This window comes from Mobula hypostoma, chromosome 7 (assembly GCF_963921235.1).
Source record: "Mobula hypostoma chromosome 7, sMobHyp1.1, whole genome shotgun sequence".
Taxonomy (NCBI): Eukaryota; Metazoa; Chordata; class Chondrichthyes; order Myliobatiformes; family Myliobatidae; genus Mobula; species Mobula hypostoma.
Window position 1 is genome coordinate 156,373,777 of NC_086103.1, and position 15,960 is coordinate 156,389,736.

The 15,960-nt window shown below is 45.2% G+C and overlaps 1 protein-coding gene across 3 annotated transcripts in view; it reads left to right on the top strand.

Annotated features, from left to right (window-relative positions):
• LOC134349684 (high-affinity choline transporter 1-like) overlaps window positions 1–15,960 on the top strand; it is a 40,167-nt gene that overhangs the window by 1,732 nt on the left and 22,475 nt on the right. For all 3 annotated transcript variants that reach the window (XM_063054371.1, XM_063054370.1, XM_063054369.1), the window contains exons 2-4: window positions 2,386–2,580; window positions 5,491–5,604; window positions 8,833–8,988. In XM_063054371.1, the coding sequence (XP_062910441.1) occupies window positions 2,397–2,580; window positions 5,491–5,604; window positions 8,833–8,988 (454 nt within the window). In that variant the 5' untranslated portion in view covers window positions 2,386–2,396. The remainder of the gene's footprint in view (window positions 1–2,385; window positions 2,581–5,490; window positions 5,605–8,832; window positions 8,989–15,960) is intronic.

Here is a 15,960-nt window from a genome sequence, read left to right on the forward strand (position 1 = left end):
CCATTAAATGCTCCTCATGCATTAAGGTTGACATTTTTCCAGGGTAGAGGATGGTTTTTGACATGCAATAGTTAACCTTAATCAGGTCTTCAGGCATCCTGAAAGACACTGTCACTATACCGTTCAACACGGTTTCAATGTAGAAACTTTATGTAGACATAAAGTAATAGAAATAGTGTGCTGGTTGGTTAATAAAGGAAGATTGATAGGCATCCTGCCAGGAGGTAAGAAGGAAGCTATTGTTCCACGTATGACAATACAGGTAGATTAGGAATAGAATATTATTATGAAGTCTGCTATTCAAATGTTACTTGAGTGTCACGGCACAGCACAGAAACTGGCCCTTAATTCCAATTGCCTCATCCCAACTAAGATGTTCATCTGAGGTAATCCCACTCACCCGCATTTGGTCCGTATCCCTCAACACTTTTCCTATTTATAAACCTATCCTAATGTGTTGTGAATATTTCAATTGTACCCACCTCTACCACTTCTTCTGGTAGCTTAATTCAAATACCCACCACCACCTGGGTGGAAAAGGTACCAATTAGATCCACATTTAAATCTTTCCCTTCTCACCTTAAACCTATGCCCTCTCGTTTTTGATTCCCTTTTCCCTGGGAAAAAGACTGCGCATTCACCCCATCTATACTGCTCATGATTTTCTACTCTTCTTAGTCTCTTTTATTGCAAATAATCATGTCCTAGTCTTCTGATCTTTTCCTATAGCAGCTGCCCTTGAATCCTGACAACATTCTTGTAAATCTTCTTTGCATATTTCCAGCTTAGTGACATTTTCCCTGCACAGGACAACTAGAAGTGCACGCACTACTCCAGACAACTGCAACATAATGACTCAACTCTTGTCCTTGACGCCTTGACTGATGAACAGCCACCAAACACCGTGATACTACTTTCAGGGAATTATGTACTTTTGCATGAATGTCCCTCTGATCTACAACATTTCCCAAGGCCCAGTTGTGAAAGTCCAGCCATCGTCTGACCCAACTCCTCATATTTCCATATTAGCCACTCTAGGACCTGGCGTGAGGAGAAAGGTCAAATTGACAGCACTCTCACTAACCTCACTGACCATGAAACTGCTGGCAAGTTCAGCTCACTTCCCATGTCTAAAACGTGTCAAGATGAGAGGAGAGAGGAGTTGTGAATTTTGAAGCACCATAGACTCCTAGAGTACTCTGCAATATTCCACTGTCAGCCTTAACTAAAGAACTTAGAGGTTCACCCCCACCCTCTGTCTATCCTACATTGGCTGGATTTGTGCTGTTAATGCAATTTAACCTCACTGTGGCCACTCGGGATGTATTAAAAGATTACTCTGTTTCTGGTCTTGACTTGCAAACATACCTGAAGCTCTGAAGAGCTAACAATGAACTTGTGAAGTACCACTCCACAGACAATTTCTTAACTTTACATTTTTCTTCTATCCTTGTTGTCTCTCTGCCCTTCTCTTAATCCACTATTTCCCACAATTGATTTCTCCTGCATCTAATCATAATCATAATAATCTCCAATTTGACCTATTTCCTTCTCTGTTATTCATTTTCCTAGTCCCTTCACTTCTGTGACAGCATCGCCCAAAGCTATAAACCTCTAGCACCTAGATGGACAAGGAAGTATCACAGCCACCTTCAGGTTTTCCGCCAAGTCTCACATGGTCCCGACTTGGGAACTAAATCCTGGAATTCCTTACCAAACAGCACAGTAGGAGTCCTTTCACGATAAAAATTGCAGCAACTCCCAGAGGGTATTAGGGGAGTGTAATAAATGTTGCCCAGTAACATTAATACATCCCAGAATGGATATAAAATCATTCCATGGTTAAGAAGATAACCATTAGACTCAATATTCCTATGATCTGATTAGCTGGCATAACTTTGACTGATATAAGTCCAGATAGACAACACATCTAATCATATTCCAGTTACAGTACATCATTCTTGGTGTGACTAAAGGTCTTCCTCTACAGTTAAAACTAAATGTTCAGCTCACTTGCTGAGCACATAAGGCTAAGTGCGAGAAAACAATAATTCTGAGTAGAGATAAAACATGAAAACATTCTCAATGATATTCTAGTGATAGTGAATCTGCTAAGACATCCTTCGCAGAAAATATGCGCTGTACATCTGCTAGACAGTCTAGAATGAGATCAATTTCAAGAGTTGCCGAAAACCTGTTTTGTTATCATCCTGCTGAAATATCGTCAACCTGAAATGTTAACCCTTTTTCTCTGTCCACACGGGCAGCATCATCTACTCTTTCTGCTATTTTCAGTTTTTATTTCAGCTGTCCAGCAGCTTTTTTCTTTTGTATTATTAATTGAATTGTGTTGTGTTTAATTTTTGGCTGTACTTCATACTGCAGGAGAAAGCACTATGGCAGTAAATGTTGCCGGAGCTCTGTCAATGGGCATTTTTTATCTTCTCTTTCTTGCGGTTGGTATCTGGGCTGCAAGAAAAGGCCAAAAAGTTGAAAGAACATATGCAGGTGATCGCTCTGAAATGCTAATAATTGCAGGAAGAAGAATTGGAAATATTCTAGGCATTCTAACAACCACAGGTAATGTGATCTTGATATTACACTATCTGCAGTTTGTAGTAATTATTGACTCAATAATGCTGGTGTATCAGTTCTGATTTGTGCATGAGGAGACCTAATCATCCACAAATAGCTCTGCAGCTGTAGCATGTGGCAGATCTAAGTTGCACTTTGGTAGAAAATATAAAAATGTATGCTATTTGCTGAATGAGGTGCAAATTCAGAAATCAGAGGTGCCAGGAGACTCGGGAGTACTAGTGCACAATTCCCTAAAGGTTAACTTGCAGGTTAAGTTGGTCTTGGGGAAGGCAAATGCAATGTTAACATTCATTGTGAGAGAACTAGATATAAAAGCAAGGATGCAATGCTGAGGCTTTATAAGGCATTGGTCAGATTGCATTTGGCATATTGTGAGCAGTTTTGGGCATCTAAGAAAAGATGATCTGGATTCAGAGAGGGTCCAGAGGAGGTTCGGGAGAATGGTCCCAGCAATGAAAAGACATCTCTTTAGAACAGAGTTAAGGAGAATTTCTTTAGCCAGACAGCAGTGAATCTCTGAAATTCATTGTAACAGATGCCTGTGCAGGCCAAGTCATTGGGTATATTTAAAGTGGAGGTTGATAGGTTCTTGATTAGAAAGGGTGTCAAATGTTATGGGGAGAAGGCAGGAGAATAGGGTTAAGAGGTATAATAAATCAGCCATGATCAAATGGTGGAGAAACCTCAATGAGCCGAATGGTCCAATTCTGCTCCTACGTCTTTCGATCTCATGGTCTTACTGCTCTCTGTATAATGAAGTTACCTCTCAGGTCTTTATTAAATCCCCTCTTATCTTGCATTAGTTCCCTTTGGTTTTGGACTCTCCAACCCTGGGGAAAAGACTACGAGCATCCACCTTGCATCTATACCCATCATGATTTCATAACCTTCTGTGACATCGTCCCTGCTTCTCCTGCACTCCAGGGAATAAAGGTCCAGTGTGGCCAACCTCTTCCTATAACTAAGGCCCTCTAGCCCAGGCAGCATCTTCATAAATCTCTCCAGCTTGACAGTGTTTCTTGTGTAACAGGGTGACCGTAATTGTACACAGTACCTCATGAGCGGCCTCAGCAGCGACATAGGTAACTGCAACATTTTGCCTCTGCTCCTGAAGACGGTGCCCTGAATGATGAAGGCCAGTATGCTAGCCACCTTCTTCACCACCCTGTCTCCTTGCAAGGCCACTTTCTGTGAACTGTGCATTTGTATTCCCAGGTCTCTCCGTTCCACAGCATTCATCAGTGCCCTGTCATTTACTGTACAAGTTCTAGCCTGGTTTGACTCTCAAAGTGCATCACCTCCCACTTCCCTAAGTTGAAATCCATTTTCCATTCCTCAGCCCCATCTCTCTAACTGATCGCGATCTCTTTGCATTTCATCATAACCTGCTTCACAATCAACAAGACATGCTAATTTACCATCATCAGTAATCTTGTTAACCGTACCATGTTCATATCCAAACCACTTACATAAATAAGGAATAACAGAGTTCCCAACACTGGCCCCTGGGTCACCCACCCAGCTGGAGAACTGATCCTCAACCATCACCCTCTGCTTCCTATCACTGAGCCAATTCTGAATCTACCTCACTAGCTCCCCCTGAATTCCATGTAACATAACCTTTCAGATCAGTCTGCCATGCAGGACCTTGTCAAAGAACTACTAAAGTCCAAAACTTACAGTGATATTGCTGAGACTGGAGGATCTGAGTTATAAGGAAGTATTGAATAGGTTAGAACTTTATTTTCTAGAATGTAGAAGATTGAGAGGAGATTTGATAGAGGTATACATAATTTTAAGGGGTATAGATAGAGTGACTGCGAGCAGGCTCTTTCCACTGTTGTCGGGTGAGACTACAACTAGAGGTCATGGGTTAAGGGTGAAAGGTGAAATGTTGAAAGGGAGCAGGAAAGGAAACTTCTTCACTCAGAGGGTCGTGCGAGTGTGGAATGAGCTGCCAGAACAAGTGGTCGATGCAATTTCAATTTCAGTGTTTAAGAGAAGTTTGATTAAGTACATAGATGGAAGGAATATGTAGGGCTATGGTTTGGGTACAGGTCGATAGGACTAGGCAATTTAAATGGCTTGCTGTGGCCTAGATCGGCCATAGGGCCTGTATCTGTGCTGTACTTTTCTATGACTCTATCATCTCCCACACACAAAACCATGCTGACTCTTCCTAATCTGGTCTTGACTTTCCAAGTGACAATAGATCTTGTCCCTCAGATGTTCCTCCAGTAACTCCCCTACAAATGAAGTCAGGCTCACTGGTCTGTAGCTGCCTGTCTTGTCCATGTTAATTTTCTTATATAAAGAAACTAGATTCGTCACCCTCCAGTCTTCTGGAACTTCACCAGTAGCTAACAGTAAAGCAAATATCTCTACGAGGGCCTCTGAGATTTCTTCCTGGCCTCCCAAAAGATCCAGAGGTGCACTTGGTCAGGCCCTGGGGATTTGCCCAACTTAATGTACTCCCCTACCTCATAATATGCAAATAATCCAAGACCTCACTACCTATTACTCTCATTTCTTTGGCAATCCATGATATGTTCCTTAGTAAACACTGAGAAATAGCCATTAAAAATCTCAGCCATCTCCTGCAGCTCCACGCATAGGGAGCCCTGATGGTCTTTAAGAGGATTTAGTCTCTCCCTCATCACCCCTTTAGTCTGAATATAACTGAAGAACATCTTGGGATTATCTTTAACCCTGCTTGTTAAATCTACCTCATGTCCTCTTTTTGCTTCTGAATTCCCTCTTAAGCCTAGTCTAAAAAGTTTTACATTTGTGATAAGATGTGTACTTCATCACAGCAACTGGAAACCTTTACTCTCTCGATAAGATGTTCCCTAATTGCCGTACAAATGACTTGACCTGTGCTTCCATTTTTAGCCACGTGGGTTGGTGGTGCCTACGTCAATGGCATAGCTGAGATGGTGTACCGGCCAGACGCTGGCTTAGTGTGGACTGTAGCCCCTTGGACTACTCTACTCTGTTTGTTCACCGGTGAGCAGAGATGTAATCTAATTTTACAAGTGTAGCGGTTAGCGTAATGCTATACTGCACCAGGATCCTGGGTTCAATTCCTGCCACTGCCTGTACATTCTCCCCGTGACCACGTGGGTTTCCTCTGGGTGCTCTGGTTTCCTCCTACATTCTACAGATACGGGTAGTGATATACAGGTTAGTAGGTTAATCAGGCACATGGGCGTAATTGCGCAGTGCAGGTGCATTGGCCAGGGGGGACTTTTACCTTGATCTAGTTCTAAGTATCTAAGAGATCTCACAGCCTTCAACAGTAACCAAGATTTTAGAGCAGGAAGCAGCTGTGAATCACATTGTAAGCTAGTCCAGCAGCTACACTGGTGCCTGAGAACATGGGGATGCTGAACAGACAGCTTGCTGGGCAGCTAGTTGTGTCTCTGCTTCAAGTAAGACACACACACACACACACACACACACACACACACACACACACACACACACACACACACACACTCTCTCTCTCTCTCTCTCACACACACACTCACACTCACTCACACACACACACACACACTCACTCACACACACTCACACACTCTCTCTCACACACACACACACACACACACACACACTCACTCTCTCTCTCACACACACACACACACACTCACTCACTCACTCACTCACTCACTCACTCTCTCACACACACACACAATACTACAGGAACTCAGCAGGTCAGTCAGCATCTGCGGAGGGAAATACACAAATGGAGGGTCTTGGCCCGAAATATTGACCATTTATTATAGGCGTAGTGATTAGCGTAATGTTACAGTATCAGTGACCTGCATTCAATTCCCACCAGTGTCCATAAGCTCCCGTCGAGAATGCATGGGCTTCCTCAAGGTTCTCTGATACCCTCCCACATTCCAAAGCTAATAGGTTAATTGGTCACATGGCTATAATTGGGCCATACAGGCTTCTGGGCCGGAAGGGCCTGTTACTGTGCTGTTTCTCTAAATAAATTAAAATGGATGCTGAGTTCCTTCAGCATTTTGTGTGTGCGTGTGTGTTGCTCAAGATTTCCAGCATCTGCAGAATCTGCAATACCACTGCCTCACAGGGCCAGAGAAGCAGGTTTGATCCTGAACTTGACTGCCGTCAGTGTGGACACTCCGATTTCACCCCAAACACAAGGAATTAGTATGTTAGACAGCCACTGTTCAGTGTTCTTACCATGCAGGTGAGGGTCTGCGTGAGAAATGGGGTGGGTCCACAAACTCTGTGCAGTTTCCTGTGGTCATGTTGCCATGTCAAGCCACGATGCATCTAGTTCAGATGCTTTCTATGGGGCATCAATAAAAATCGGTAAGGGTCAACGGGGACATGTCGAATCTCTCTGAAAGGCAAGGCCAGAGGATGCTGCATGCAGGAGGTTGTTGATACAGTACAGATAGCATCCAACCCAGTGAGACTTTTATGCTCACATGAAAGATCAAAAGTTTCTTTCAAAAGCTTTAATTTCTTCCAGTAGAGTAGAAGAAGTGCAGTACATGGTAGGCAGCAGCATTAGCTACACGAGTCACACTGGTCGCCAGGGGAATCTTTCCTGTCAGCCATAATCTTCTCAGGATACGATCACAAAGAATCTAATAAAGCTGATATAAAGAACAGGTGCAAATGGGCTCAGCAGACAAGCTTTGTCAGTGTACTAAAACAAGGCACATCGTTCAGCAGCACACACTATATTGTGTTGCCTGTGTTACGGGGACTGGACGAGCATGAGAGAAGGAGCACTTACACCAAAGCTGGTACAAGGGTCCTCCTGCAACCAGCCGATGTTGAGATAGTTTTTTTTTTATTTATTCAATTACGGGATGTGGCCGTTGCCAGCTAAGCCAGCAAGGGAGATGAGGCTGAGTACAGGGCCACTGTAGGAAACTTTGCCACATGGTGTGAGCAGAATTATCTGCAGCTTAATGTGAAAAAGACTAAGGAGCAGGTGGTAGACTTGAGGAGAGCTAAGGTACCGGTGACCCCTGTTTCCATCCAAGGGGTCAGTGTCGACATGGTGGAGGATAACAAATCCCTGGGGATACAAATTGACAATAAACTGGACTGGTCAAAGAACACAGAGGCTGTCTACAAGAAGGGTCAGAGCCGTCTCTATTTCCTGAGGAGACTGAGGTCCTTTAACATCTGCTGGACGATGCTGAGGATGTTCTACGAGTCTGTGGTGGCCAGTGCGATCATGTTTGCTGTTGTGTGCTGGGGCAGCAGGCTGAGGGTGGCAGACACCAACAGAATCAACAAACTCATTCGTAAGGCCAGTGATGTTGTGGGGATGGAACTGGAGTCTCTGATGGTGGTGTTTGAAAAGAGGATGCTGTCTAAGTTACATGCCATCTTGGTCAATGTCTCCCATCCACTACATAATGTACTGGTTGGGCACAGGAATACATTCAGCCAGAGACTCATTCCACCGAGATGCAGCACAGAGCGTCATAGGAAGTCATTCCTGCCTGTGGCCATCAAACTTTACAACTCCTCCCTTGGAGGGTCGGACACCCTGAGCCGATAGGCTGGTCCTGGACTTATTTCATAATTTACTGGCATAATTTACATATTACTATTTAACTATTTATGCTTCTATTGCTATTTATTATTTATGGTGCAACTGTAACGAAAACCAATTTCCCCCGGGATCAATAAAGTATGACTATGATTTATTACCCATCCCTATTTTTAAGAGTCAACCACGTTGCTGTGGGTCTGGAGTCACATATGTGCCAGACGACAGGATTCCTCCCCTGAAGGACATTAGTGAACCAGGTTTTCACGACAATCGACATGGCTTCATGGTGATCAGGTATTTTTGTTTATTGAATTCAAATTCACTATCTGCCCTGGTGGGATTCGAACTCATGTCCCCAGGGTATAACTGGGTCTCTGGATTGCCGACCCAGTGGTGACCACCGCTGTGCCATATCTCCCCATGACCAAGTGAGGTTTTTTTGGACATTAATGATATCTGTAAGGGCAGGGTTAAAGGACTAACCACAATTTTACTAAGTGGCAGAGAGGTCCCAAGGAGCTGAGTAGTCTGCTTGTTTCTTTGTGTTCCTATAATCAGATTATGTTTTCATCAGCTGTTAGCTGTTAACAAAGGTGCAAACCTCAAAGGGAAGATACAAGGGGAGTTTGATGTTTTGGGTCCCCCCTGCAGCATATCAATGATATCTCCTTTCTCTTCCTCAGGTGCATTATTTTTTGCCAAGAAAATGCGAAGGCAGAAGTATGTAACCATGTTGGATCCCTTTCAGCAACGTTATGGCAACTGCATTGCAAGCCTTATATTCATTCCAGCTATAATTGGTGAAATATTCTGGTCTGCTGCCATTCTGGCAGCATTAGGTATGGATGTGGAGCATACTTTGATTGTCCTCTGAAACTAGTACCCCACACATCACGTTCTATCATATCCATATGTGTTATTTCCTGGTTGATTAATGATTTGTCATAGAGGCATAGGGTCATAGGCTGCAGCAAGGAAACTGGCCTTTCAATGCAGCTCACCCATGCTGACCAGGATTGTCCCATTTGGCCGTGTTTGGCCCACATTTTCCTATCCATGCAATGATCTAAATGTCTTTTAATTGTCATAATTATACCCGCCTCAACCACCCCCTCTGGCACCTCATTCCTGATACTCCCCACCCTCTGTGTGAAAAAGTTCACCCCTCCAATCACTTTCATATATAAGGAACAACACCTTGTATTCCGTCTGAGTAGCTTCCAACTTGAATGAACATTAATTTCTTGAACTTCCAGTAATGCCCCCGCCTCCTTCACCGTTCCCCATTTCCTTTTCTCTCTCTCACCTTATCTCCTAGCTTGCCCATCACCTCCCTCTGGTGCACCTCCCCCCTTCCATGGCCTCCTGTCTTCTCCTATCGGACTCCCCCTTCTCCAGCCCTGTGTCTCTTTCACCAATCAACTTCCCTGCTCTTTACTTCATCCTTCCCCATCCCAGTTTCACCTATCACCTTGTGTTTCTCTCTCCCTTTCCCCACCTTCTAAATCTACTCCTCATCCTTTTTTCTCAGTCCTACCTGTTGTAAAAAAAACCTCTTAAAACAATGATTAGTGAGGCACAGAGAGATCTGTATTTATTGACAAGTACCTTTATTGTTTAAACCAACAAGTACGTAAACTCATACACTAAATACCTTGTGTGCCCACCCACTAAGTATCCTTGACTCTCTTGAATAGTCAAAGAATAGTAAAGGTATTATCTGGGCAAAGGAGCCTACACTGGCCAGGTGTTCCTCGTAGTCCCGATTCACTCACCACGTGTTCCACGCAGGGTTGCTCACACACTTGTATCTGCAATGGTTATTCTTTGAAGTTACCACTGCCAGCACACACGAAGCATCCACTTTTATATCGATTCCTTATCAATTCAAATATTGCATTCCAGTGTCATTGGCCACAGGTCATGTGTCTGACCTTTAACACCTTGTTATTGGCTCTGCTCCAGGCCAGTACTCACTTATTGCCCTCTTCCCATCAAGTGACAGTCGATAATTTATGGCTTTTTGTTCTCAATCAGCAACGAGCTCGAATCACTCCAGGCAGGCACCAACCCCAACATTCACAAACCTGCATGTTATATCAGCCAAAGAACATCTCACAAATGACTTCGGATTTGGAAATGATCTCCAGTCCAGCAGATTACCTGAAGTATCATTGTGTCTTCTTCAAAACATTGATCAAGCCCAACATGTCAAACTCGCAAAATGGAGAATAGAGTGTCTTCACAAAATGGCAGCCTCTATCCCTAAGCACTTGGCAAGAACAAAGACAATTGGTCTGTCTGCTTCCACTGTCCTTGATTCATTTGAATTCACTGACTTGTAAGCTGTCATTCTTTCTGGCCAACATGCCAAGGGGTCTAGGCCCGAAACGTCAACTATACTTTGATGCTGCCTGGCCTGCTGAGTTTCTCCAGCACTTTGTGTGTGTTGCTTGGATTTCTCCTGTTTATATATTTTCCCTCTCACTTTAAACCGACCCTCTAGTTTTGGATGCCCCTACCCTGGGAAGAGACTTTGGCAGTCCACCTTAGCCATGCTGCTCAGGACTCTATAAGGTCACCCACCAGTCAGCCTCCTACACTGCAGGGAAAAATGTCCTAGCCTATCCAGCAACAAACAATCTGCTGGAGGAACATTGTTGGTGGGTGGCGGCGGGGGGAGGGGGGCGCGCGGAAAGGAATTGTTTGTGTTTCCCAGCCTATCTAGCCTCTCTCTGCTTATAACTCAAGTCCTCCAGTCCTCGAAACATCCTTGTAAATCTTTTCTACATGTAGCACCGGGGGAACAGGGTGCTATGGCATGTACACATGTACATACACCCTCTCCAGTTTATTAACATCCTTCCTGTAGCTGGATATTGGATTCTGATGCTTTTGAGTTCTGAAGGTTCTTAGGAAGTCAGGAATGAGGCATAAAACTTGTTGCTTACAGTGTTACAGGAGCAAAGAATGAACAGACAGTAAGGGAGAGAACAACGAAAAAAGCAGCCATGGTCATCTCGTACTCGGTCTAGAGATAACAAAAATTGCAGTGATAACACTAACTCTACAAATTAGCCAGATTGAAGTGGCAGGACACCTGCTACAGAAAACTAGAGAAATGCAGAAGCAACTGGACAATGCTGAACAATTATAGGTATATAAGATGATTATATAAAAATACAAACATAGGAAAGTTAGATTACTAGGAAGATATAAGAAAATAACAATTCTGCACCAAAATACAACCTGGGCCACCGGGACTGTCGGTCGTGGCTATCCCTCGAGGTCGGGATGATGGTCTTCGTTCTGTTGATCTACTTGTAGGCTCTCAAGTGGCTTATGAGTCCAATCTTGGCTTTGAAAGTTCTTCCGCATTTAGGACAGGTAGTTCCAGATGGCAGATCAGGCTTTGGTTGTTGCTGCCTCTCCTTCCATTTTCTTCAGTTTTCTTCTAATTCTGCACATCAGTTGGCTTCGAAAGTTGCTGTTCCTTCTCAGATGATGGCTTGCCAGAGTTTCGTGTCCTTGGCATTGGATTCCCAATTGTTGATGTCGATGTTACATTTCTTCATAAAAGTTGCTGGTGAACACAGCAGGCCAGGCAGCATCTCTAGGAAGAGGTACAGTCGACGTTTCAGGCCGAGACCCTTCGTCAGGACTAACTGAAGGAAGAGTGAGTAAGAGATTTGAAAGTTTGAGGGGGAGGGGGAAATCCAAAATGATAGGAGAAGACAGGAGGGGGAGGGATGGAGCCAAGAGCTGGACAGGTGATAGGCAAAAGGGATACGAGAGGATCATGGGACAGGAGGTCTGGGAAGAAAGACGGGGGGGGGGGACCCAGAGGATGGTCAAGGGGTATATTCAGAGGGACAGAGGGAGAAAAAGGAGAGTGAGAGAAAGAATGTGTGTATAAAAATAAGTAACAGATGGGGTACGAGGGAGAGGTGGGGCATTAGCGGAAGTTAGAGAAATGGATGTTCATGCCATCAGGTTGGAGGCTACCCAGACGGAATATAAGGTGTTGTTCCTCCAACCTGAGTGTGGCTCCATCTTTACAGTAGAGAAGGCCATGGATAGACATGTCAGAATGGGAATGGGATGTGGAATTAAAATGTGTGGCCACTGGGAGATCCTGCTTTCTCTGGCGGACAGAGCGTAGGTGTTCAGCAAAGCGGTCTCCCAGTCTGCGTCGGGTCTCGCCAATATATAAAAGGCCACATCAGGAGCACCGGACGCAGTATATCACCCGAGCCGACTCACAGGTGAAGTGTCGCCTCACCTGGAAGGACTGCCTGGGGCCCTGAATGGTGATAAGGGAGGAAGTGTAAGGGCATGTGTAGCACTTGTTCTGCTTACACGGATAAGTGCCAGGAGGGAGATCAGTGGGGAGGGATGGGGGGACGAATGGACAAGGGAGTCGCGTAGGGAGCAATCCCTGCGGAATGCGGGGAGGGGAGGGAAAGATGTGCTTAGTGGTGGGATCCCGTTGGAGGTGGCGGAAGTTATGGAGAATAATATGTTGGACCCGGAGGCTGGTGGGGTGGCAGGTGAGGACCAGGGGAACCCTATTCCTAGTGGGGTGGCGGGAGGATGGAGTGAGAGCAGATTTACGTGAAATGGGGGAGATGCGTTTAAGAGCAGAGTTGATAGTGGAGGAAGGGGAGCCCCTTTCTTTAAAAAAGGAAGACATCTCGCTCATCCTAGAGTGAAAAGCCTCATCCTGAGAGCAGATGCAGCAGAGAGGGAGGAATTGCGAGAAGGGGATGGCGTTTTTGCAAGAGACAGGGTGAGAAGAGGAATAGTCCAGATAGCTGTGAGAGTCAGTAGGCTTATAGTAGACATCAGTGGATAAGCTGTCTCCAGAGACAGAGACAGAAAGATCTAGAAAGGGGAGGGAGGTGTCAGAAATGGACCAGGTAAACTTGAGGGCAGGGTGAAAGTTGGAGGCAAAGTTAATAAAGTCAACGAGCTCTGCATGCGTGCAGGAAGCAGCGCCAATGCAGTCGTCGATGTAGCGAAGGAAAAGTGGGGGACAGATACCAGAATAGGCACGGAACATAGATTTTTCCACAAAGCCAACAAAAAGGCAGGCATAGCTAGGACCCATACGGGTGCCCATAGCTACACCTTTAGTTTGGAGGAAGTGGGAGAGGCCAAAGGAGAAATTATTAAGAGTAAGGACTAATTCCGCTAGACGGAGCAGGGTGGAGGTAGAGGGGAACTAATTAGATCTGGAATCCAAAAAGAAGCGTAGAGGGGAACTGATTAGGTCATGCGCTGCTTCCTACACGCATGCAGAGCTCGTTGACTTTATTAACTTTGCCTCCAACTTTCACCCTGCCCTCAAGTTTACCTGGTCCATTTCCGACACCTCCCTCCCCTTTCTAGACCTTTCTGTCTCTGTCTCTGGAGACAGCTTATCCACTGATGTCTACTATAAGCCTACTGACTCTTACAGCTATCTGGAGTATTCCTCTCTCACCCTGTCTCTTGCAAAAACGCCATCCCCTTCTCGCAATTCCTCCCTCTCCGCCGCATCTGCTCTCAGGATGAGGCTTTTCATTCTAGGACCAGGGAGATGTCTTCCTTTTTTAAAGAAAGGGGCTTCCCTTCCTCCACTATCAACTCTGCTCTTAAACGCATCTCCCCCATTTCAGATACATCTGCTCTCACTCCATCCTCCCACCACCCCACTAGGAATAGGGTTCCCCTGGTCCTCACCTACCACCCCTCCAGCCTCCAGGTCCAACATATTATTCTCCGTAACTTCCGCCACCTCCAACGGGATCCCACCACTAAGCACATCCTTCCCTCCCCCCCCCCCGCATTCCGCAGGGATCGCTCCCTACGCGACTCCCTTGTCCATTCGTCCCCCCCATCCCTCCCCACTGATCTCCCTCCTGGCACTTATCCGTGTAAGCAGAACAAGTGCTACACATGCCCTTACACTTCCTCCCTTACCACCATTCAGGGCCCCAAACAGTCCTTCCAGGTGAGGGGACACTTCACCTGTGAGTCGGCTCGGGTGATATACTGCGTCCGGTGCTCCCGATGTGGCCTTTTATATATTGGTGAGACCCGACGCAGACTGGGAGACCGCTTTGCTGAACGCCTACGCTCTGTCCGCCAGAGAAAGCAGGATCTCCCAGTGGCCACACATTTTAATTCCATATCCCATTCCCATTCTGACATGTCTATCCACGGCCTCCTCTACTGTAAAGATGAAGCCACACTCAGGTTGGAGGAACAACACCTTATATTCCGTCTGGGTAGCCTCCAACCTGATGGCATGAACATCGACTTCTCTAACTTCCGCTAATGCCCCACCTCCCCCTCGTACCCCATCTGTTACTTATTTTTATACACACATTCTTTCTCTCACTCTCCTTTTTCTCCCTCTGTCGCTCTGAATGTACCCGTTGCCCATCCTCTGGGTCCCCCCCCCTTGTCTTTCTTCCCGGACCTCCTGTCCCATGATCCTCTCGTATCCCTTTTGCCAATCACCTGTCCAGCTCTTGGCTCCATCCCTCCCCCTCCTGTCTTCTCCTATCTTTTTGGATCTCCCCCTCCCCCTCCCACTTTCAAATCCCTTACTCACTCTTCCTTCAGTTAGTCCTGACAAAGGGTCTCAGCCTGAAACGTCGACTGTACCTCTTCCTAGAGATGCTGCCTGGCCTGCTGCATTCACCAGCAACTTTTATGTGTGTTGCTTGAATTTCCAGCATCTGCAGAATTCCTGTTGTTTACATTTCTTCATGTTGGCTTTTAAGACATCTTTGAATCTCTTCTGTTGTCCGCCTCTTTTACGTTTGCCTTCTTTAAGCTAGGAGCAGAAGATTTGTTTCGGCAGGCGTTCATCTTTCATCCGAACAACATGACCGCTCCATCTTAGTTGGTTCTTGATGACGTAGGCTTCAATGCTTGTTGTTTTTGCTTCATTTAGCACACTGACGTTGGTTCTTCTATCTTCCCAGCTGATATTTAAGATGTTTCAAAAACAGTGTTCATGGAACTTTTCAAATGCCTTCAGATATCGTCGGTATGTTGTCCAGGTTTCTGATGCATACAGGAGTGTTGGGATTACCAGTGCTTTGTACACTAACATTTTGGTGTCTGTTCGGATGTCATGATCATGAAAGACTCTTCTTCGGAGATGTCCAAAAGCTGTTCCAGCGCATTTAAGACGATGTTGGATCTCGTCATTAAGGTCGACATTGGAGGAGAGGTGACTTCCAAGATACGGAAAGTGGTCCACGTTTTCCAGGGTTGTTTCGCCAAGTTGAATTGATGGTTCTATCCGATTTGTCTCAATTGGTGACAGTTGATAGATGATCTGAGTCTTCTTGGAATTGATGGTAAGTCCAAGTTTTGTGTATGCATGGTTGAAGGCAGTCAGAATCTGTTGTAGGTGGTTTTCTGAAAGAGCTGCAACACTGTTGCCATCTGCGTATTGGATCTTGGTGAGGGAACTCGTGGATGTCTTCGTTTTGGACTGTACCCAGCACTCAAATGTGACCATAGTTGCCAATTCCAGGTTAAGCACTTCACTGAAAATATTGGAATGTTATCTAGAAATCCACAGTTTAATGTAAAGCCATTACTCCACTTCACAAATATTATCTAAACATAGGATTTCCATTTGGCCATCTGGAATGCTGAAGATCTGATTGGGTACAAAGGAACGTTTTTCACATTTTGAGGTCCTTTTTGCATCTTCTGAATGTAAATTGTATTTAGACCTCTTAGACCACTCTCACACTGATTAAGTTTCCTTGATACCTCTCAACGTGTCTTTATTGTAAAATCTT